This window comes from Saccopteryx leptura, chromosome 1 (assembly GCF_036850995.1).
Source record: "Saccopteryx leptura isolate mSacLep1 chromosome 1, mSacLep1_pri_phased_curated, whole genome shotgun sequence".
Lineage (NCBI taxonomy): Eukaryota > Metazoa > Chordata > Mammalia > Chiroptera > Emballonuridae > Saccopteryx > Saccopteryx leptura.
Window position 1 is genome coordinate 144,401,534 of NC_089503.1, and position 23,778 is coordinate 144,425,311.

The 23,778-nt window shown below is 39.6% G+C and overlaps 1 protein-coding gene across 6 annotated transcripts in view; it reads left to right on the top strand.

The window, feature by feature from the left end:
• The window catches only part of BDP1 (B double prime 1, subunit of RNA polymerase III transcription initiation factor IIIB), a 126,675-nt gene that overhangs the window by 32,885 nt on the left and 70,012 nt on the right, over positions 1-23,778 (top strand). For all 6 annotated transcript variants that reach the window (XR_010750272.1, XM_066376574.1, XM_066376590.1 and 3 more), the window contains exons 8-13: positions 354-408; positions 4,125-4,268; positions 8,189-8,476; positions 10,015-10,162; positions 20,265-20,424; positions 22,452-22,543. Coding sequence is in view for 5 of the 6 variants with exons in the window: in XM_066376574.1 (XP_066232671.1) it covers positions 354-408; positions 4,125-4,268; positions 8,189-8,476; positions 10,015-10,162; positions 20,265-20,424; positions 22,452-22,543 (887 nt within the window). In the remaining variant the exon portion in view is untranslated. The remainder of the gene's footprint in view (positions 1-353; positions 409-4,124; positions 4,269-8,188; positions 8,477-10,014; positions 10,163-20,264; positions 20,425-22,451; positions 22,544-23,778) is intronic.

The window sequence follows — 23,778 nt, forward strand, 5'->3', positions numbered from 1 at the left end:
TTTTTACATTTGGGGTCTGGTGAAACTGGAATTTTTTCGAGGACTGCTAGGGTAGAAATCACCCTGAGCATTAGCGATTTTGACTAAGATCATTGGGTCTATAGTCTTCATACTGCATCAGGATGATTAACTCTTTCATAGACTGGCACGAACTTTCTGGTGGACTGGACTGCCAGAGTCTAACCAACTGAGCAACCCAGTCAGGGCAAGACATTTTTATTTATTTGGGAATTATATGTTACTGCAAGAGTTTCATTTTAATACTTATTATTGTTTTTTGTTTTTAAAAACAACGTAATCCTTACTCATTTAATGGGAGAAAATTACTATAGCATTTTTTGTTTTGTTAACAGAATAAATTTAAACGTGAAGAGAAAACAAATGGTTGGAGAATAGACAAAGCATTTCGTAAGTATTAAGACTGCTTTTATAATGTATCATTTGGAGATCCTAAAAAATGACCAACCTTCTCTTTGGTTCTAGTATGTTTTAGATATGTTTGGTATTATATTGTCATAGGAAGAGTAAGACTGGATATTTTTCTCCTTAGCAGTGCAGGTCTGGCTGCTTAAATAGATCTATAGGTAATGGATTAGCTAAAATATCAAGAAGCAAGCAAGCAGAATTCTGATTCTAAGGGGTCACAGATGGACTGAAGATACCATTTCTAAGTGCTCTTTATTCTGAAGAACTTGTATTGAAGGAGTTGTTTCTAGAAGATACTATATTATAAATGTTTCTGTCCAGTGGTCAGTCAGCAATACTGATCACCTGCTGTGTGCTAGTCACTGTTTATGCATTGAGCATATACTGGTGACAGGACAGATGAGAAAGAATCCTGCTTTTTTATAGCCTTCAGTCTAATAGGGTGGGGGAAAGGATATAATCTATAAGCATGATAATTTCAGATAGTGATTAATCTCTGAGATGAAGGAAAAAGAGAGAGGTAGATGGATATTTAGATTGGTCAGGAAAGTGCTGTTTGAAGAAATGATATTTGAATTTACACTTGATTTGAAGAAATGATGTATACCTTTCAGCTTCTAAGTAATAGCCTCATTAAAGTTAACATGTTTTCTTCTAAAATGCAGAGAAGGACATCAGGTGATCTGTAAAGAAAATGAAATATATAAAGTAGTTGCTATTTCTTTTTCTTTTTTTTTTTTTTTTTTTTATTAAATGAGAGGCAGGGAGACAGAGAGACAGACTCCCACATGTACTCCAACCTGGGTCCACCCGGTAAGCCCCCTACCAGGCGATTCTCTGCCCATCTGGGGCTGCTGCTCTGTAGCTTGTCACTGAGCCATCTCAGTGCCTGAGGCAAGGCCATGGAGCCATCCTCAGTGCCTGGGGCCAACTTGTTAGAACCATTTGAGCCCTGGCTGTGGGAAAGGGAGAGAGAGAGACAGAGAGAGAGAGAAGCGAGAGGGGGAGAGGTGGAGAAACTTCTCCTGTGTGCCCTGGCAGGGAATCAAATTCGGGACTTCCACACCCCAGGTCGATGCTCTACCGCAGAGCAACTGGCCAGGGTCTTTTTTATTTTTAATTCAGTAAGAGGAGAAGAGGTAGAGACAGACTCCCGCATGTGCCCCGACCAGGATCCACCTGGCAAGCCCTCTAGGGGGTGATGTTCTGTCCATCTTGGACTGTTGCTCAGCAACCGAGCTCTTCTTAGCACCTGAGGCAGAGGCCATGGAGCCATCCTCAATGCCCAGGGCCAACTCGCTTCAATTGAGCCATGGCTGCAGAAGGTGGAGAGAGAGAGAGAGAGAGAGAGAGAGAGAGAGAGAGAGAGAAAAGCGAGAGAGGGAGGAGTGGAGAAGCAGATGGTCACTTCTCCTGTGTACCCTGACCAGGAATCAAACCTAGGACATCCACACGCCAGGCCAGTGCTCTACCACTGATCCAACTGGCCAGGGCATTGCTATTTGGAAGACAATTTTATTAATGTTTCATGATTAATATAAATGTATTCAATTTCTATTTGTCATAGTTCTTATCTTAGAAAACTAAAGAGAAGACTTGGGGTTTGGAGCATGTATGTGTCTATTATATTTATTTTTAGAGAGAGGAATAGAGAGACAGATTGATTGATTTGTTGTTCTACTTATTTATGCATTCACTGGTTCATTCTTTTATGTGCCCTGACTGGGGATGAACCCTGCAATCTTGGTGTCGGGATGATGATCTAACCAACTGAGTTACTGGGCCAGGGTGCATGAACATTTATGTGATGAGTAAATACTAAGGGAGATAAGTGGGCCCTACACCCCATGTTATATTGCATCCTTAGGGAAATCACTTCCAGGAAGATTTTGAATACCGTGGTCCTCAACCCTCTCCATTTTAGAGAAGTATTCCTGAAACTTTTCATGATGTTTTATGTATTATAATCAGAATTTGTAAACATGTAAATAGTCTTTTATGGGGTGTGGAACCACTGTTAAAATTATTATAATAGATACCTTAAAACTTCACTGATTTTGGTGCTTTGTAGTGGAAAATTAAAAAAAAATTAAAACCTAAATGGTGTTTTCTAGAACTTAAAATTATATTTTGAATTCCTCTGAGAATCTTTATGGATTATTTTAGTGCTATATATTTTTTTTGTCATTGTTGTTCTGGAAGGTCAGAACAGATTAAAGGCTGGGTCCACAATAACACAGGGCCTTCAGGAATCCCAGGTTTGGGCTTGGTTTACTGAGGCTAATTTATTTTTGTGTTGGTATATACCTCTTTACTTAGGCCATCTTATAATCATAATCAAACCAATCTTGGAGCTTATATATAGACACCATCATTTGTCTACATTTGATAAAATTTTAGAGTACAGCTTAGTCAAGGATTTAACTCCTATAGTGGATTTATTTATTCCTGATTTGTTCACAGATTGCTCTTTCTGATATAGTGCTGTTGATGGGAATTTAGCGAGAGTGGTCCTGATCAATATTCATTTGCTTTCTTCTTTGCTAATATTTGGAGGAGTGGAGTTAATAGTAATAAAGAGAAGGCATATGGTGGTGCATAGACTTTTTTATTTTTTCAAAGTTAGAAGCAGAAGGCAGTCAGATCAACTCCTGCATGCACCCGATCAGGATCCACCCTGTATGCCCACTAGGGGGCGATGCTCTGCCCATCTGGGGCATTGCTCCGCTGCCACCGGAGCCATTCTAGTGCCTGAGGTGGAATCCATGGAGCTGTCCTCAGCGCCTGGGCCAACTTTGCACCAGTGGAGTCTTTGCTGTGGGAGGGGAAGAGAGAGAGAGTAAGGAGAGGGGGAAGGGCGGAAAAGCAGATGGGCTCTTCTCCTCTGTTCCCTGATGGAAATTGAACCCAGGACTTTCACATACTGGGCGGACGCTCTACCACTGAGCCAACCGGCAAGGTCTGCATAGACTTTTGAGGGCTTCTTAGTTCTAGGTTTTTCTAAAAGTTGATTCATATTTTACACACAGTGGAATTTGTACTTTGAGCTTTGACAAAGAATTGGTAGTGTAACTACCACCCAAAGCAAGATATGGGACATTTTCATCTTTCCAGAAAGACCCCTTATTTCCCTTTCTAGTCAATCTCCACAGCTATCCTGACCCAGGCAACCAGTACTTTCATTTGAATCATCATAGATTAGTTACTTGTTCCAGAATGTCTTAATTCATGAAATCGTACATTCTATACTCCTTTGTGTTTGGCTTTTTTACTCATCATGTTTTTGAGATTCACTTGAATTGGTGGGGTGTTGTTTTTTTTTTTTTTAAAGATTTTATTTATTGATATTTTTAGATAGAGAAAGGGCATAGGGAGGCCAGAAGTATCAATTCATAGTAGTTGTTTTTTGTATATGTCTTGCCCAGGCAAGCCTGGGGTTTTTGACTGGTGACCTTAGCATTCCTGGTCAACACTGTCCACTGCGCCACCACAGGTCAGGCGTGAATTATTGTTCTTATTAGCAGTTTCTTGTTTAATAAAACTAAAATAGTTTTTTCCTATCACTCAGTGGTCTCGTATGTAACTGCACCATAGTAACTAGAGTTGTTTATCCATTCTCCTATTGATAAGCCCATTTGCTTTTGATGTTATGATACTTAAATAAAAACTTGAAGGTTTTTTTTCTTTTTTTTAAACAGAGGAAAAGCGCCCTTTTGACTTCGATTTTTTTGCTCATTTGCTTCAGAAAGTTCTTGCTGAAGAAGAGAAAAGAAAACAAAAATCCATTAAAAATCAGAGTTTAAAGGAGAAGAAATCTTCTAAAGCACAGAAAACTGTAAAAGGTATTTATTTTAAAGGAAAAAATTTTTTTTTACTTAATAGACTCGCAGGATTATTCCTCAAGTCTTTGAACATTCACCTGTAGTTCAGGTGGTTGAGATCATCTGGGCATTCCAGTTACCTAGCCCCCAATAGCAGCTCTCTTTTAAGTTTTCTAATTTTCATGGCTGGGCTATTTGACATCTTTCTTGCATCTGGTGTATTGTTGTAGCTAATGAAAGTGTTATCAGAATTTTGGAGTGTCATGTTTGGTTAGTTATTATCATTTTCTTCTGTAAAAAAAATCTGGCACAAAATTCTAACATTTAAAATAATAGAACTCTTATACTTTGGACTTGTGACTAAATTGGATTGTTTGAGCATAACTTATTTCTGAGGGTTAATGTTGACTTGTATTTGGTAGAAAATTATATGTAGGTGTTTAAAATTTTTAGTCTTATATTTTCTTAACTATTTAAACTCTGATCTTTGAGGACAATGTTTAGCTGTGATCACGTAACGTAAGGAGTGTTAGGCCTACAGGGAATCTTATGTTAGCTAGTTCATATTATGGCCTCCGTTTGTTTTAATCTCCCAGAAATAGTCCTGATCCTAGTCACTTTTTTATAAGGTCTCACAGTGTTAGTAGTGGCAGAGGCAGGATTCAAATATAGGACTGTGAGAGCCTATGTTGGGGGTTCCCAAGATCACCTCCAAGTTTAATTATTTGCATGTAGTTGTACTAACAGCTGAGATTTATTACAGTAACAGGATACTGAGCAAAATTAGCAAAGGGAAAAAGCATATGGGTCAACATCTAGGGGAACCCAGGTATAAGCCTTTAGGAGTTCTCGTCCAGTGGAGTCACATAGGATATGCTTAATTTCACTATCACCAAGTTGTCACCAAGTATGTAAAACGTGGTCTGCCAGGGAAGCTTGTTAGAACCAGTGCCCAAGGATTTTATTGGAGGCTGGTCATACCCTCTGACTGGCATCTACCAGAATTTAAGATTTCCAGAAGGAAGGCAGTTGTTCAGTACAAACAGTTTTGGTGCAGTGAGTCACTTTTGTCAGGCGGATGGGAACTCTCCCCAAACTGAAGTGTCTAGACAAAGCCAACAGGCCAACCTTTTAAAGTAGACCTTTCAAAGGATAGCCTGCTGTGTTAACTGTTTTCTTCACAGAGCCAATCTAGAATTTCCTTTTCTGAAGTATGTGCCTGCATCTTTTATTTATTTATTTATTTTAAAATATTTATTTATTTATTGTGGCAGAGTCAGAGAGAGTCAGATAGGGACAGACAGACAGGAAGGGAGAGTGATGAGAAGCATCAATTCTTCGTTGCCGCTCCTTAGTTGTTCATTGATTGATTTCTCATATTGCCTTGACCAGGGGGCTACAGCAGATGGAGTGCTCCCTTGCTCGAGCCAGCGACCTTGTGCTCAACCTGGTGAGCCTTGCTCAAACCAGATGAGCTCGCGCTCAAGCTGGTGATCTCGGGGTCTTGAACCTGGGTCCTCCACATTTCAGTCCAACGCTCTATCCACTGTGCCACCGCTTGGTCAGGCTGTGCCTATATCTTTTAAAGAGTAGTATTGATGACTGCAAAGTTATTTCATTATTTAGTCATTTTTTTAAAAAAGATTTTATTTATTCATTTTAGAGAGGCGGGAGAGAGAGAGAGAGAGAGAGAGAGAGAGAGAGAGAAGGGGGCAGGAGCAGGAAGTATCAATTCCCATGTGTGCCTTGACCGAGAGAGAGAGAGAGAGAGAGAGAGAGAGAGAGAGAAGGGGGCAGGAGCAGGAAGTATCAATTCCCATGTGTGCCTTGACCAGGCAAGCCCAGGGTTTCGAACCAGTGACCTCAGTGTTCCCAGGTTGACACTTTATCCACTATGCCATCACAGGTCAGGCTAATCATTTTTTTAACTTACTATACATAGCACTAGAAGATTAAAATACGTGCATTAAGCTTGTGATATTCACATTATGGTTGAATGGCACTAGTAACTCACTATATCTTACTAATGTGAGAAATTTTTTGATGTGTCATTACAAGTCTCAGAATTTAAAAATTGCTGTTATTCTGATAAAAAATAAATCAAGTATTATTTTCTTAGTTTTATTATTTATTTATTCATTCATTCATTTAAATGAAAGGGAGGGGGCAGAGAGACAGACTCCTGCATGTGTCCCAACCGGGATCCACCCAGTAAGCCCCCTTCTGGGTGATGCTCTGCCCATCTGGGCCATCGCTCCATTGCTCAGAAACCGAGCTATTTTAGTGCCTGAGATGAGGCCATGGAGCCATCCTCAGTGCCTGGGGCCAACTTGCTTGAACTGGTCGAGCCATGGCTGCAGGAAGGGAAGAGAGAGAGAGAAGGGAAGGTGGATGGGGTCAAGAAGCAGATGGTCGCTTCCCCTGTGTGCCCTGACTGGGAATTGAATTTAGGACATCTACATGTCGGACTGATGCTCTACCACTGAGCCAGCCAGCCAGGGCTTTTTCTTAGTTTTAAAATCTTGTTTTGACTCTTAAAAAAATAAATGACATTGAATTTTATTTTACTTTTTTTTAAGATTAAGATATTTTTAGAGATGTCTGATCAGCTGTAGTTGTGAAGTTTGCTTTTGTATATATGTCCTCAAATAATACAGGGACTATTAAAATATGTAAGAAACAGTAAAAATTCTGTTTCCATGGTGATCTCTAATTTTGGTTTTTAAATTTTTTTGTTTTCATCTTTTGATACAGTTGACTATTATCCCTTTGAGTAGTGAGTTTTTTGTTAACCTTTTGAGTGAGGATGTACATGAACGTTCATACTACTCAAAGGGTTAATATATCTCCAAGGAAAAGGCACTAGAAATTGTTTAAAAATATATGTTAAAAAGATTGTTCATTGGAAAGGGATATAGGAAGTAAAATTCTTGAACTCTGTCCTACCTTGGAATCAGATTTTTTTTTTTTTTTTTGTATTTTTCTGAAGCTGGAAAGACTCCCACATGCGCCCGACCGGGATCCACCCGGCACGCCCACCAGGGGCACGCTCTGCCCCTCCGGGGCGTCGCTCTGTTGTGACCAGAGCCACTCCAGCGCCTGGGGCAGAGGCCAAGGAGCCATCCCCAGCGCCCGCCCGGGCCATCCCTGCTCCAGTGGAGCCTCAGCTGCAGGAGGGGAAGAGAGAGACAGAGAGGAAGGAGAGGAGGAGGGGTGGAGAAGCAGATGGGCGCCCCTCCTGTGTGCCCTGGCCGGGAATCGAACCTGGGACCCCTGCACGCCAGGCCAATGCTCCACCACTGAGCCAACCAGTCAGGGCCAGAATCAGATTCTTTAGGTTTCCTAGGGATAACTATTACTAAAGTCTTTTCTATGCATATATATGTTTGTGGGTCTTAGAGTATATGTAATTATTTTTGTTTAATAAAAATGAGATCATACTATATATACTATTTTGCAACGTGGTTTTTTATGTGTAACAATATTTTTTGAAATCTTTCACATCACTACATATAAGCCTACATCATTATTTTTTACTGCATGGATTTTTTTTTTTAAATTCATTTTAGAGAGGAGAGAGAAAGGGAGAGAGAGAGAGAGGAGAGAGAGAGAGACAGAGAGAGAAGGTGGGGAGGAGCTGGAAGCACCAACTCCCATATGTGCCTTGACCAGGCAAGCCCAGGGTTTCGAACCGGCGGCCTCAGCATTTCCAGGTCAACTCCCCATCCACTGCGCCACCACAGGTCAGGCTACTGCATGGATTTTTATAGCACACATGTAGCATTATAACTTAGTTCTCTGTTGGGCATTTTATGTTATCTTCTAAATTTGCTCATACAAATAATACTACAAAAGACATCCTTGAGTATTTACCTCATCTTTAAGAATTTTTCTGTAGGTTGTTTATATATCATATTTAGAACCATTTCTCTTACTTTCAGTGAAAAACGTTGCTACTGAAGGAGTGAATGATAATCCAGATGAGACTGTGAGTGCTAATATTTCAGACACAGAAGAATCTCAGAATGATGCTCAGACAGTACAAGAAGAACAAGAGCAGCCTCTGATGTTATCAGGAGAGGATTCAGAACAGACTGCATTAGAACCAGACCTAAGTCAAAAGAAAAGGAGAAGGAAAAATCGAGATGAAGTTGGTAAGGAAGAAATAAAGAATTTTACAGAAAACGCCACTGTTCAGCCAGGCCCTTCTAAAGGAGAAAAACAGAAAAGTAAGTTTCTTTCATATTTTAATAGCCCCTGTATTATTTGAGGACATATGTACAAATAATAGGGTATCTATCCTAAATGCCTTTTTTTTGGATGGTAGCAATTAATAATGCTTATTATTTGGTTTATTTATTTATCTTTTTTTTGAGAGAGGGACCCCAGGGGAATTGAACAGGCAACCTCTGGATGACGTTCCAACTAACTGAGCTTTCCGGCGAGGGCTTAATTTTTATTTATTGATTGATTTTTTTTTTTAAAGAGAGACAGAGAGAGGAAAGGAGAGAGAGGGGAGGGAGAAGGGAAGCATTCATTTGTTGTTCCCCTCAGTCGTGCATTCACTGGTTGCTTCCCTATGTGTGCCCTGATCTGGGATTGAACCTGCAACTTTGTCATTTCGGAACAACGCTTTTAGCTGAGTAAACCGGCCAGAGCCTATTTGGTTCTGTATTTATGTGCTGTGTTAAACCCTATATTTTAATTTAGTAGAAAAAGAGTTGTAAAAGGAAAAAAAGCCAAATGGGAACATTTTTCTCTGAAGTTTGTCTCTAAGGTGTAGTACCTCCTATGTACTCCCATTAATAATAAGCAGTCACATGTATATATTTATGCGGATCCTTAAATAATGTCTTTTCATTCAACATCATTGTGTTACAACTTGATGAGGGTCTGTAGAAACTTAAATCTTGTTTATATCAATTAACTTCTGGTAAAATTGGTTTTGTTATATGTCATTTTTTCCTCAGTTTCAAGTACACATTGACAATGTCAGGTGAGGACTTACTGTAGTTAAGTGTATATTGCTTGTGTCTGTTAATCAGAGGTGTTCATGATAACTTTTCAGAGCATCTCTGTGAACACACAATAAGTGCTTTAATTTCTATAAAAGAGCTACTGGAATAAATAATTCTCCCATTGTTCATTTTTATACTTCCTTAGAATGCAAACATTGAAATTGTTAGGGAATGAGGGCTAAGAATTTAGGGAAGTCTTGGTGTCCTAAGAGTTCTAAAAAATGAGATCTGTCCCTTTGCATATAAGAACTTGAGTTTTAAATGGATTAGTGATTTATAAGAAAAGATGGTGTTGCCTGACCAGGCAATGGCGCAGTGGATAGAGCGTTGGACTGGGATGCGGAAGACCCAGGTTCGAGACCCCGAGGTCGCCAGCTTGAGCGAGGGCTCATCTGGTTTGAGCAAGAAGCTCACCAGCTTAAGCCCAAGGTCGCTGGCTCAAGCAAGGGGTTACTCGGTCTGCTGAAGGCCCACGGTCAAGGCACATATGAGAAAGCAATCAATGAACAACTAAGGTGTTGCAACGTACAACAACAACAACAAAAAAAACTAATGATTGATGATTCTCATCTCTCCGTTCCTGTCTGTCTGTCCCTGTCTATCCATCTCTCTGACTCTCTCTTTGTAAAGAAAAAGAAAAAAAAAAAGTTAAAAAGAAAAGATGGTGTTATATGTGAATTCCTTTGAACTTTAAAATATAGATGTTTTTGCTGTCCGTTTTTAGAATAACATTCATTTTGTATTTGTAGATAAATGTCAGTCTTTAAGGCTTGAGGTAAATGAAGATGAAGGCAATACCAAACAGAAACTTTCTTGTGCACAGAACATCAGTGAACTTGTGGATGTATCCTCCAGTGACGAAGTTGTAAACAGTTCTGACCCTGTTCTTTCATCAAGGTAGCTTATATATCTTTTTTGAGTTTGCCTTTTCTGTCAGTTTCTCAGTGGGGAGTGTAAAAGTCCCACATGGTCCCCGACTGGGATCCACTGGACAAGTCCCCTATAAGGTGTTACTCTGTTGCTTGACAAATGAGCTATTTTTAGCCCCTGAGGTGGAGGCCACTGGAGCCATCCTCAGTGCCCAGGGCCAACTCCCTTGAAACAATTGAGCCATGGCTGTGGGAGGAAAAAAGAGAGAAAGAGGAGGGGGAGGCATGGGGAAGCAAATGGGCGCTTCTCCTGTGTGCCCTGACCAGGACATCCACATGCTGGGCCAATGTTCTACACTGAACCAACTGGCCAGGGCCTCTCTCATTTTCTATAAAGATTTTCTCTTTATTTCTGTTTTTTAGCTGTTTGATATGATATATATCCTGCTATTGAATTCTTGTTTAATTTTGATAGAAAAAAACATAATATGAAATCTCTCTTAGCAAATATTTAAGTTTATATAGTACAGGGTTGTTAACTATAAGCATAGTGTTGTAGAGCACATCTCTAGAACTTTTCCATTTTACATGACTGAAACCTTATGTCCACTTTTTTATTTTTATTAATTTTAATTTATTGTGTTTACATGGATTCAAGTGTCCCACCGAATATAACTCCCTCACCCCTACCCCCGTGTCTTCCCTTATACCCCTTTTGTTGGCCCTCCCCTAAACACCCTCCCCCTTCCTTCTAGGATTTGCTGTCCTGCTATCTATATTTCTGTGTTATGTATATATAATGTCACTAATCCCTTTACCTTCTCTGATCCCTTCCCCTCATCCCCCTTCCCTCTGAACACTGTTCTTCTGGTCCCTGTTATCTCGCCTCTGCCTCTATTCTGTTCCTCAGTTCACTTTGTTCATTGGATTCCTCAACTGAGTGAGGTCATATGATATTTGTCTTTCTCTGCCTGGCTTATTTCACTTAGCATAATAATCTCCAGGTCCATCAGTGCTGTCACAAAAGGTAAGATTTCCTTTTTTACGGCCGCATAGTATTCCATTGTGTATATGTACCAAGGCTTTTTAATCCACTCGTCCACTGATGGACACTTGGGCTGTTTCCAGCTCTTGACTATTGTAAACAATGCTGCAATAAACATGGGGGTGCATATCTTCTTTTCAATCAGTGATTTGGTGTTCTTAGGATATATTCCTAAAAGTGGGATAACTAGGTCAAAAGATAGTTCCATTTTTAATTTTTTGAGGAAATCCCATACACTTCTGCACAGTGGCTGCACCAGTCTGCATTCCCACCAGTAGTGCAAGAGGGTTCCCTTTTCTCCACACCCTTGCCAGCAATTATTGTGTGTTGTTTTATTAATGAGCATCATTCTGACAGGTGTGAGGTTGTATCTCATTGTGGTTTAAATTTACATTTCTCTAATGATTAGTGATGTTGAACATTTTTTCATATGCCTGTTGGCCATTTGTGTGTCTTCTTTGGAGAAGTGTCTGTTCAGTTCTTTTTCCCATTTTTAAATTGAGTTGTTTACCTTCCTGGTGTTAAGTGTTAGAAGTTCTTTATAAATTTTGGTTATTAACCTTTTATCAGACATATTGGTGAATATGTTCTCCCATTGTGTGGGTTGTCTTTTTATTTTGTTCATATTGTCTTTTGCTGTGCAAAGCTTTTTAGCTTGATATTTTACTTGTCCGTGGAGATAAAGCAGCAAAGATATTGCTACAAGAGATGTTGGAGAGCTTACTTCCTATGTTTTCTTCCAAGATGTTTATGGTGTCACGACTTAACATTTAAGTCTTTTATCCATTTTGAGTTTATTTTTGTGTATGGTGTTAGTTGGTGGTCTAGTTTCATTTTTTACATGTTTACCTGACCAGTTTTCCCAACACCATTTGTTAAAGAGACTGTCTTCACTCCATTGTATGCTCTTACCTCCTTTGTCAAATATCAATTGGCCATAAAGGTGTGGGTTTATTTCTGGGTTTTCTGTTCTGTTCCATTGATCTGTATGCCTGTTCTTATGCCAGTACCATGCTTTTTTTTTTTTTTTTTTTTTTTTTTTTTCATTTTTCTGAAGCTGGAAACAGGGAGAGACAGTCAGACAGACTCCCGCATGCGCCCGACCGGGATCCACCCGGCACGCCCACCATGGGGCGACGCTCTGCCCACCAGGGGGCGATGCTCTGCCCATCCTGGGCGTCGCCATATTGCGACCAGAGCCACTCTAGCGCCTGGGGCAGAGGCCAAGGAGCCATCCCCAGCGCCCGGGCCATCTTTGCTCCAATGGAGCCTTGGCTGTGGGAGGGGAAGAGAGAGACAGAGAGGAAAGCGCGGCGGAGGGGTGGAGAAGCAAATGGGCGCTTCTCCTGTGTGCCCTGGCCGGGAATCGAACCCGGGTCCTCCGCACGCTAGGCTGACGCTCTACCGCTGAGCCAACCGGCCAGGGCTACCATGCTTTTTTTAGTACAATGGCCTTGTAGTATAAGTTGATATCAGGAAGTGTGATACTTCCTACTTTGTTCTTCTTTTTCAAGATTGCTGAGGTTATTCGTGTTCTTTCTTGGTTTCATATAAATTTTTGGAATATTTGTTCTATATCTTTGAAGTATGCCATTGGTATTTTAATAGGAATTACATTGAAATTGTAGATTGCATTGGGTAATATAGACATTTTAATGATGTTTATTCTTTCTATCCATGAACATGGTATATGCTTCCACTTGTTTTTATCTTCTTTTATTTCTTTTATCAGTGTTTTATAATTCTCCAAGTACGGGTCTTTTACTTCATTGGATAAATTTACTCCTAGGTACTTTATTTTTTTTTGTTACAATAGTGAAGGGGATTGTTTCCTTAATTTCTTTTTCAGACAGTTTATTGTTGGTGTATAAAAATGCCACTGATTTCTGAATATTAATTTTATATTCTGCCATCTTGCCAAATTTGTTTATTAGATGTAGTAGTATTTTGACTGAGATTTTAGAGTATTCTATGTATGGTATCATGTCATTAGCAAATAATGATAGTTTTCTATTTTCTTTTCAATTTGGATGCCTTTTATTTCTTCTTCTTGTCTGATTGCTGTGGCTAGGACTTCCAGAACTATGTTGAATAAGAGTAGTGAAAGGGGGCACCCTTGCCTTGTTCCTGATCTTTTTTTTTTTTTTTTTTTTGTATTTTTCTGAAGCTGGAAACGGGGAGAGACAGTCAGACAGACTCCCGCATGCGCCCGACCGGGATCCACCTGGCACGCCCACCAGGGGGCGACGCTCTGCCCCTCCGGGGCGTCACTCTGTCGCGACCAGAGCCACTCTAGCGCCTGGGGCAGAGGCCAAGGAGCCATCCCCAGCGCCCGGGCCATCTTTGCTCCAATGGAGCCCTTGCTGCAGGAGGGGAAGAGAGAGACAGAGAGGAAGGAGAGGGGAGGCGTGGAGAAGCAGATGGGCGCCTCTCCTGTGTGTCCTGGCTGGGAATCGAACCCGGGACTTCCGCATGCCGACACTCTACCACTGAGCCAACCGGCCTGGGCCTTTGTTCCTGATCTTAAAGGGATTGCTTTTGATGTTTGCTCATTGAGTATGATGTTGGCTGTGGGTTTATTGTAGATGGCCTTTATTGTGTTGAGGTATGTTCCCTTTATTCCCACTTTGCTGAGAGTTTTTATCATAAATGGGTGCTGGATTTTATCAAATACTTTTTCTGCATCTATTTATATGTGATTTTTATCTTTGCTTATGTGATGAATCACATTGATTGATTTATGAATATTGTACCAGACTTGCCTCCCCAGAATAAAACCCACTTGATCATGATTTATGATTTATTTCATGTATTGCTGGATTCGGTTTGCTAATATTTTGTTGAGAATTTTAGCATCTAGGTTCATCAGGGATATTGGCCTATAGTTTTCTTTCTTTGTAGTGTCTTTACCTGGTTTTGGAATGAGGCTCATACTTGCCACATAAAAGGAGTTTGGAAGTCTTCCCTTCTCATAAAAGGAGTTTGAATTGTTAAAATAGCTTCAGAAGGATAGGTGTTAGTTCTTTGAAGATTTGGTAAAATTTGCCTATGAAGTCGTCTGGTCCAGGACTTGTTTGTTGGGAGTTTTTTGATAACTGTTTCAATTCCATTTGTCGTTATTGGCCTGTTTAGGTTTTCTGATTCTTCCAGATGGGTTTTTGGAAGATTGTATGTTTCAAGGAATTTATCCGTTTCGCCTAGGTTTTCCAGTTTTTTGGCATACAGATCTTCATAGTATTTTGTTACAATCCTTTGTATTTCTGCAGTGTCAGTTGTTAGTTCTCCACTTTCATTTTTCATTTTATTTATATGAGTCTTCTTTCTTTTTTTCTTGGTGAGTCTGGTTAAAGGTTCATCAATCTTGTTTACCTTTTCAAAGAACCAGCTCTTGGTTTTGTTGATAGTTTGTATTTTTTTTTTTAGCTTCTATGTCATTTATTTCTGCTCTGATCTTTATTATTTCCTTCCTTCTACTTCCTCTGGGCTTTATTTGTTCTTATTTTTCTAGTTCTTTTAAATGTAGGGTTAATTTGTTTATTTGAGCTTTTTCTTTTTCTTTTTCTTTTTTTTTTACAGAGACAGAGAGAGAGTCAGAGAGAGGGGGATAGACAGGAACAGACAGACAGGAACGGAGAGATGAGAAGCATTAATTATTAGTTTCTCATTGTGCATTGCAACTCCTTAGTTGTTCATTGATTGCTTTCTCATACGTGCCTTGACCTTGACCGTGGGCCTTCAGCAGACTGAGTAACCCCTTGCTGGAGCCAGCGACCTTGGGTCCAAGCTGGTGAGCTTTGCTCAAACCAGATGAGCCCACGCTATTTGAGCTTTTTCTTGCTGCTTAAGGTATGCCTGTAATGCTATGAACTTCCCTCTCAGACTGCTTTTGCTGTGTCCCATAGAATTTGAGTTGTATGGTCATTTTCATTTTTTTCAAGGAAATTTTTGATTTCTTCCTTGATCTCATTGCTAATTCATTTGTTAATTAATAACATGCTATTTAGCTTCTAAGTGTTTGAATGTTTTTTAGTTTTTCTATTGTAGTTGATTTCTAGTTTTATGCCATTTTGATCAGAGAAGATGCCTGATATGATTTCAATCTTTTAACTTTATTGAGACTTGTTTTGTGTCCTAACATGTAGTCTATCCTAGAGAATTTACTATGAGCACTTGAAAAGAATGTGTGTTCTGCTTCTTTGGGATGAAAGGTTCTGAAGGTATTTATATTAAATCCAGTTGATCTAATGTGTCATTTAAGGCCACTGTTTCTTTGTTAATTTTCTGTCTGGAGGATGTATCCCTTGATGTTACTGGGGTATTAAAGTCCACTACTGTTAAAGTATTGCTGTTGATCTCACCCTTTATGTTCATCAAAATCTCCTTTATATATTTAGGTGTTCATATATTAGGCGTATAGATATTTACAATGGTTATATTCTCCTGTTAGGTTGTTCCCTTTATCATTATGTAGTGACTTTTTTTTTTTAATTTTTATTCATTATAGAGAGGAGGGGGGGAGGAGCAGGAAGTATAAACTCCCACATGTGCCAAAGACCAGGGATTTGAACCGGCAAACTCAGCGTTTCCAGGTTGACGCTTTATCCACTGTGCCCCCACAGGGGTCAGGCCTGTAGTGACTTTCTTTTTTTTTTTTCATTTTTCTGAAGCTGGAAACAGGGAGAGACAGACAGACTCCCGCATGTGCCCGACCGGGATCCACCCGTCACGCCCACCAGGGGGCGACGCTCTGCCCACCAGGGGGCGATGCTCTGCCCATCCTGGGCGTTGCCATGTTGTGACCAGAGCCACTCTAGCGCCTGAGGCAGAGGCCACAGAGCCATCCCCAGCGCCCGGGCCATCTTTGCTCCAATGGAGCCTTGGCTGCGGGAGGGGAAGAGAGAGACAGAGAGGAAAGCACGGCGGAGGGGTGGAGAAGCAAATGGGCGCTTCTCCTGTGTGCCCTGGCCGGGAATCGAACCCGGGTCCTCCGCACGCTAGGCCGACGCTCTACCGCTGAGCCAACCGGCCAGGGCCTAGTGACTTTCTTTTCCCTTACTATATAGCCTTTGTTTTATTTTTTTAAAATTATTTTTATTTATTTATTCATTTGAGGAGGGAGGAGGAGAGAGAAAGAGAGAGAGAGAGAGAAGGGGAGGAGGAGCAGGAAGCTTCAACTCCCACATGTGCCTTGACTGGGCAAGGCCAGGGTTTTGAACCGGCAACCTCAGCATTCCAGGTCGACGCTTTATCCACTGCACCACCACAGGTCAGGCAAGCCTTTGTTTTAAAGTCTATTTTGTCACATATAAGTATTGCTACCCCAGCTTTTTTTTTGTTTGTTTCCATTTGTTTGAAATATTTTTTTCCATCCCATCCCTTTTAGTCTATGTATATTTTTTGTTTTGAGGTGAGTCTCTTGTAGGCAGCATATGTACGGTTCTGTTCTCTTATTCACACAGCTACTCTATGTCTTGTGATTGGAGCATTTAATCCATTTACATTTAAGGTTATTATTGATATGTAGTTGTTTATTTTCATTTTATTCTTTAAATTTACATTTCTCTTTTTCTAGATTTTCTTTTCCTTTGTGTTTACAAAGCCCCTTAACATTTTTGCAGTATTTGGTTATACTGAATTCCTTGAGTTTTTTTTTATCTGGGAAGCTTTTTATTTCTCCTTCAGTTTTGAAGATAGCCTTGCTAGATAAAGAAGTCTTGGTTGTAGGTTCTTGTTTTGCATCTCTCTGAATATTTCTTGTAATCCCTTCTGGTCTCAAGTGTTTCTGTTGAGAATTGGATATCATTCTTTTTTTTTAATATTTTATTTTATTTATTTTTTACAGAGACAGAGTGAGTCAGAGAGAGGGATAGACAGGGACAGACAGACAGGAATGGAGAGAGACGAGAATCATCAATCATTAGTTTTTCATTGCACGTTGCAACACCTTAGTTGTTCATTGATTGCCTTCTCAAATGTGCCTTGACTGCGGGCCTTCAGCAGACTGAGTAACCTCTTGCTGGAGCCAGCAATCTTGGGTTCAAGCTGGTGAGCTTTTGCTCAAACCAGATGAGCCTGCGCTCAAGCTGGCAACCTCGGGGTCTCGAACTGGGGTCCTCTGCATCCCAGTCCGACGCTCTATCCACTGCTCTACCGCCTGGTCAGGCTGGATGTCATTCTTATGGGGGCTCTTCTGTAGGTAATTAACTGCTTTTCTCTTGCAGCTTTTCATTTTCTTTCTTTACTCTTAAGTTTGGCACTTTAATTATGATGTATCTTGGTGTATGCCTCCTTGGGTTCCTCTTTAATGAGACTATCTGTGCTTCTTGAAATTGTGTGACCTTTTCCTTCATCAATTTAGGGAAGTTTTCAGCTATAATTTTTTCAAACAGGTTCTCTATCCCTTGTTCTTTTCTTCTACTCCAGGAACCCCTATGATGTGGATGTTGTTTCTCTTCATGCTGTCACAGAGCTCAAACAAGATGAGGCTGTGCTCAAGCTGGTGACCTCGGGGTCTTGAACCTAGGTCCTCTGCATCCCATTTTGATGCTTTGTCCACTGTGCCGCTGCCCGGTCAGGCTCTTAATTCATTTCTTTTTTCTCTTGTTGATTCATTAGGATTGCATTTCTATCTTCCCATTTTGTCTGTGTATAGACTCCTCCTTTGGGTTTGCTTTTTGTGTATCTAGCTGTGTCTAGGGTTTGTGTTGTCTGCCTCCAGCTTCCAGATGTGTTGTTTCTAAATCTTGGTCTGAGAATTCTGTCTCTTTCACGCAAACAGTAACCCGGCTCTTTTCTCAGCTAAATACTGTTAGGGTGCCTCTTCTAGGCTCTGTGGCTCTAGGCTGGGGTTCCAGTCCTGGGGCTGAGGACCCACACCTCTCACGGCAAACCACCCCTTTGTGAGAGTTTCTCCTGGCCACAGCTTGTTCCTGGGAGTGGGGCAGCCCTTTCTCCATCTCTGCTCTTCCTACCAGTCTCGGTGTGGGTTCTTCGGTGATCCTTGGTTATAAATTCCTCTTAGTGTAGTCCAAAGTTGGTTTTTCAAGATGATTGTTCTCAAATTAAGTTGTAATCCAATTTGATTCTGAGAGGTGGATGTTGGAACTTCCCCCTACTCTGTCACCATCTTCTGAATCTCGAAAGTCTTTGTGCATTGAACAGCAACTTCTTATTTCTTTCTTACTCTCAGCTCCTGGCAACCATTGTGGTTTGATTTGTATTTCTGTGATAATCAGTGATGTTAAGCATCTAAAGAATACTTAATCCATTTTCTCTTTATGGTTTCATTTAAAGCTTTGCTCTATTTGGAATATATTGTGAGTGCCGTGCAAGGAATGGAGCTAGTTTTATTTTATTCTCAATTGTTACCAGTTTCTTCATTATTTTTTATATAATGTATAAATATATAAAATATATATATTATTTTGTGTTTTATCTTACCCTCACTGTTATTAAATCCTACCTTTATTTTATACTATACTCATGTATTTTAGGGTCATCTCAGTTTTCTTTTGTGTATATCTGTTTCTCCATATATCAGTACCACAGTGTTTTAATTATCGATACTGAATACTGTATTTTTGACATCTTCTGATAGACTAAATTGGTTATTTCCTCATTGGTCTTCTATTTTAGTTTTCTTTGCTGTTCTTATAAGTGAGCTTAAATGAGTTCTTTATTGGCTCTGAGTGGATTTTTTTTGTGAGAGAGAGAAAGAGAGAGACAGAGATAGGAAGGGAGAGAAATGAGAAGTATTAACTCATAGTTGTGTCATTTTAGTTATTCATTGATTGCTTCTCGTACATACCTTAATGGCGGGGGGTGGGCAGGGGCTCCAGCCAAGCCAGTGACCCCTTTCTCAAGCCAGTTATCTTGGGCTCAAGTCATTGACCTTTAACTTTAAGCCAGCGACCCTGGATCACGTCTGTGATCCCATGCTCATTTTGATGACCTTGTGCTCAAGCTGGCAACCCTACACTCAAACTGGTGAGCCCATGCTCAAGCTGGCAACCTTGGGATTTCAGACCTGGCTCCTCAGTGTCTCAGGTTGACGGTTTATCCCTGTGCTATCACCTGGCCAGGCTGTGAGTGGATTTTTAAAGAATTTCATTTTTAGCCTGCCCATTGGTGGTGCGGTAGATAAAGCATTGACCCAGAATGCTGAAGTTGCAGGTTCAACACTCCAAGGTTGCTGGTTCTGAATGAGGACTCATCAATGTGGGGTTACTGGCTTGAATGGGGGGTTGTCCACACCATTCCAAAGTTTGACAGCTTGAGCCCAAAGGTTACTGGCATGGAAAACCTAAGGTCATTGGCTTGAGCAAGGGCACACTGACTCAGCCCCAGTCAAGACATGTATGAGCTCAATGCGTAGCTAAAGTGAAAGCAACTACATTGATGCTTCTTGCTCTGTCTCTCTTCTCTCTCTTAGAAGCATTCACTACACACCTACAGTGAAAGCAGTTATGAGTTGATGCTACTTGACTTCTCTCATAATCTCTCTCGGTTCTTGTATCTTCTCAAAAAAAATTTATTCATTCAAAGTGAGAGGAGGAGAGTTAGACTCCTGCATGCGCCCTAACCAGGATCCACTGGCGACCCTCATCAGGGGCTGATGTTCTCTGCCCATCTGGGCCCATGCTCACAACTGAGCTATATTTAGCACCTGGAGCCAATGCTCTTGAATCAATTGAGCCATGGATGTGGGAGAGGGAGGGGAGGAGAATCATCAGATGGTCACTTTTTCTGTGTGCCCTGACCAGGAATTGAACCCGGGACTTTTACACGCCCAGTCAGTGCTCTACCACTGAGCCAGTCAGCCAGGGCCAAATATTCTTTTTAATTAAAAAAAAATTGATTTTAGAGAGAAAAAAGGAGAGAGCAAGAGAGAAAAACATCGATTTGTTGTTCCATTTGTTTATGCATTCATTGGTTGATTCATGTATGTGCTCCTGACTGGGTATTGAACCCCACAGCCTTGATGTATTGAGTTGACACTATAACCAACTGAGCTACCTGGCCAGGGCTAAAGAATTTTATTTGATATGCTTGCATGTTAGTGATATAAATAATGTTTATTTTTTAGGAAAACTGATCAAACAGAAAATATTAAACCAATGGCAAGAGAACAACTCCAGAGACCTAAGCACAATTTATCAAGGACTGTTGGGAAGAAATTGGTTCTTTCACAAGGTAAAACAGATACACGGAGCAAGAGTTTACATCCAGAAACTTCAGTTGAAAAGGTATGGAGTAAGAGACTTTATGGAAATTAAAATTATTAAAGTTTTTTCTAAATAGTTGGGTATAAAATGTTTAATTGTAATTTCAAAGTAATGTTTCTGATACTAAAATAAAGATATGAGAAGTCACAAATTAATATTGTTTGTTTTACTAGTCAGATTATGCATTTTATTTAGAACCTAGGACAAATTTCAGACATCCTCAGTAATGACAAATCTGGCTTTTTAAAAAAAAATTTTTATTTATTGATTTTAGTGAGAGAGGAAGGGGGAGGGAGAGACAGAGAGAGACATGAACACCAATCTGTCCGGTATGTGCCCTGACCAGGGGGCGAACCAGCAGCTTCTCTGCTTAGGGACAATGCTCTAACCAACTGATCTATCTGGCCAGGGAAAATCTGGCTTTTCTTACATAAAATTTGTACTCAAAATATCTTTTAAACTAGCTATACATAAATTATATCCACAACTCTTTCATCTAAACATAGATATATTCCTCTCTTTGTCCCTTATAAATTTTATATTTTTTTATGTATGTAAACATTCCTGTAGTTTTTAATCATAACAAGATTTAAAACTTTTTTCTCTGAAACTCTTTATTTACACTTTTTGGGATTGACTGATATTTTTTAATAGTTGCATCAAGTTAACTTACTCATTTACCTAGCCATTTCTCTAATGGTGGATGTTTTGGTTATTCCCAATTTTTTAAACTTTTGAAATAAAAGCAAACAAATTTTGTAGATAGGGCTGTCTTAAGGATAAAGCAAAGGATAAATTTCCAGAGGTGGTCGATTAACGGGTCAGTATATCGAATAACTCTTGTGCATTGTTCAATTGACAAAAACATGCTGTTAATTTATTTTAAATTTACTTATTGATTTTTGAGAGGAAGAGAGAGAGAGAGAAACATTGATTTGTTGTTCCACTTATTTATGCATTTGTTGGTTGATTCCTATATGTGCCCTGACCGAGGATCGAACCTGCAACCTTGGCCTAACCAAGGGATGATGCTCTAACCAAGTGAGCTACCCAGGGGCCTGTGACTCTATTTACATTGCTGCAGTCTCAAATAAATATTCTTGTTTTCTCATGTTTTTGCCAGCATTATATTGCTATACTTTTTTTTTTTTTTTACTAAAATAGTTTTTAAAATGTTAGTCTGCCTTTTTTCCTCTTAGGTGAAATAACTTATTTATCATACTTTTATATATAGGTATATTATAATCTTACGTTTTTAAATTCTAGAAAATTGGGGAAATATAGATTCATGTAAAAATTAAAACAAATACTACTTGTAATTTTATTATCCAGATGCAACCAACTTTTTAACATCTAATTCTTTCAGCTTTTCTTTTACAAAATTGGATAGAAGTAAATCAGTTTGTATCCTTTGGTACTTACCATTTTATAAATATTTTTCCATATTATTAAACATCTTTTGAAAATACGATTTAAAATTTTAATTTAGTGATTTCATGATATTCTATTAATGGGTGTGACTGAATTTATTTAACCATTTACTCATTATTGAATATTTTGTTTATTAGCAGTGTTTGTTATTTAGCATAATATTCCAGTGAATATTTTTGTGCTTAAGTCTTTACATATTTTAGAGAAGAAACTTAGAAATCATACTGCTGGGTCAGAAATATGAACGTTTTTAAGACTCTTGATTCATACTGGAAAAAGTCTTTCCAGAAAGGATACACTGATTTGTGCTTTTGTCAATACTGTATATGAGGTTATGTAGGGTTTGGCAAAGTAGTTTACAGTTATGACTACACAAAACACAGACTTTATTTTTGTATTATTATTGATTGATTATTGTATTATTTTTTGTATGAACAGCTGTAAATCTGCTACTTTTGCCCATCCTGTATGTTTTATACTTTTATTTGTATGACTTTAAAAACTTTTCAAAATAGAAGTACAAAATAAATTTTGTTGTTTTAATTTTCACTTATTTTATAACAAAGTTTGAACTTTTTTATGTTAAGTAGATTAAATGTAAAACACTGAATTCATAGGTTCACATGGAAAAGGATAGAATGGATTCATTTGACATTTCTGGAATGGAGAATTCACAAAGCAAGAACTCAGAAGCTGATACTGTATCTAAGTAAGTATTTAGAAAGTGGAATAAAAATAGTAACTCTTGGGAGTGATTGTAATAACTTGTTTTCTACTTGATACTCTATGAAGTTTACTTTCAGCTATGTACTTGAAGTCCTTTTTAAAAATTTTTTAGGGAAAGAGATAAAGGAGAGAGATGAGAAGCATTAACTCATGGTTGCAGCACATTAATTATTCATTGATAGTTTCTTGCCTTAACTAGGGGGCTTCAGCTGAGCCAGTGAACCCTTGCTCAAGCCAATGACCTTGGGCTCAAAGCCAGAGACCAGGGATGGGGTCATATCTATGATCCATGCTCAAGTCAGTGACCCTGTCTGTGCTCAAGCTGGTGAGCCCACACTCAAGCCTGTCAGGATTTTTTTTTTTTTTTTTTTACAGGGACAGAGAGTCAGAGAGAGGGATAGATAGGGACAGACAGACAGGAACGGAGAGAGATGAGAAGCATCAATCATCAGTTTTTCGTTGTGACACATTAGTTGTTCATTGATTGCTTTCTCATATGTGCCTTGACTGTGGGCCTTTAGCAGACCGAGTAACCCCTTGCTCAAGCCAGCGACCTTGGGTCCAAGCTGGTGAGCTTTGCTCAAACCAGGTGAGCCCGCGCTCAAGCTGATGACCTTGAGGTCTTGAACCTGGGTCCTCTGCATCCCAGTCTGACACTCTATCCACTGCGCCATCACCTGGTCAGGCGCCTGTCAGGATTTTTAAGCACATTTTTAACTTATAACTATTACTTATTTATTTTTCAGATTTTTATTTACTCATTTTAGTGGGGAGAGAGAGAGAGAGAGAGAGCAAGAGAGAAGGTGGGGAAGAGCAGGAAGCATCAACTCCCATATGTGCCCTGACCAGGCAAGCCCAGCGTTTTGAACCAGCAACCTCTGTTCCAGATTGATGCTTTATCCACTGTGTCAGCACAGGTCAGGCATAACTATAAGTGTTATTGAAACTATTTTATTTAAGGGTTTTTTTTTTGCCTGACCAGTGGTGGCACAGTGGATTAAAGGGTGTCGACCAGGGATGCTGAAGACCCAGGTTCGAAACTTCAAGGTCGCCGGCTTGAGCAACCTGCCTGTCAGTCTGTGTCTCTTTCTTGCAACATAAAAAAGTAAAAAAATTAATATTGATTTTTAGAGAGAGAGGAAGCGATGAGAGGAGAGAGAGAGAGAGAAAGAGAGACATATCAATTTGTTCTAGTTATTTATGCATTCATTGATTGAT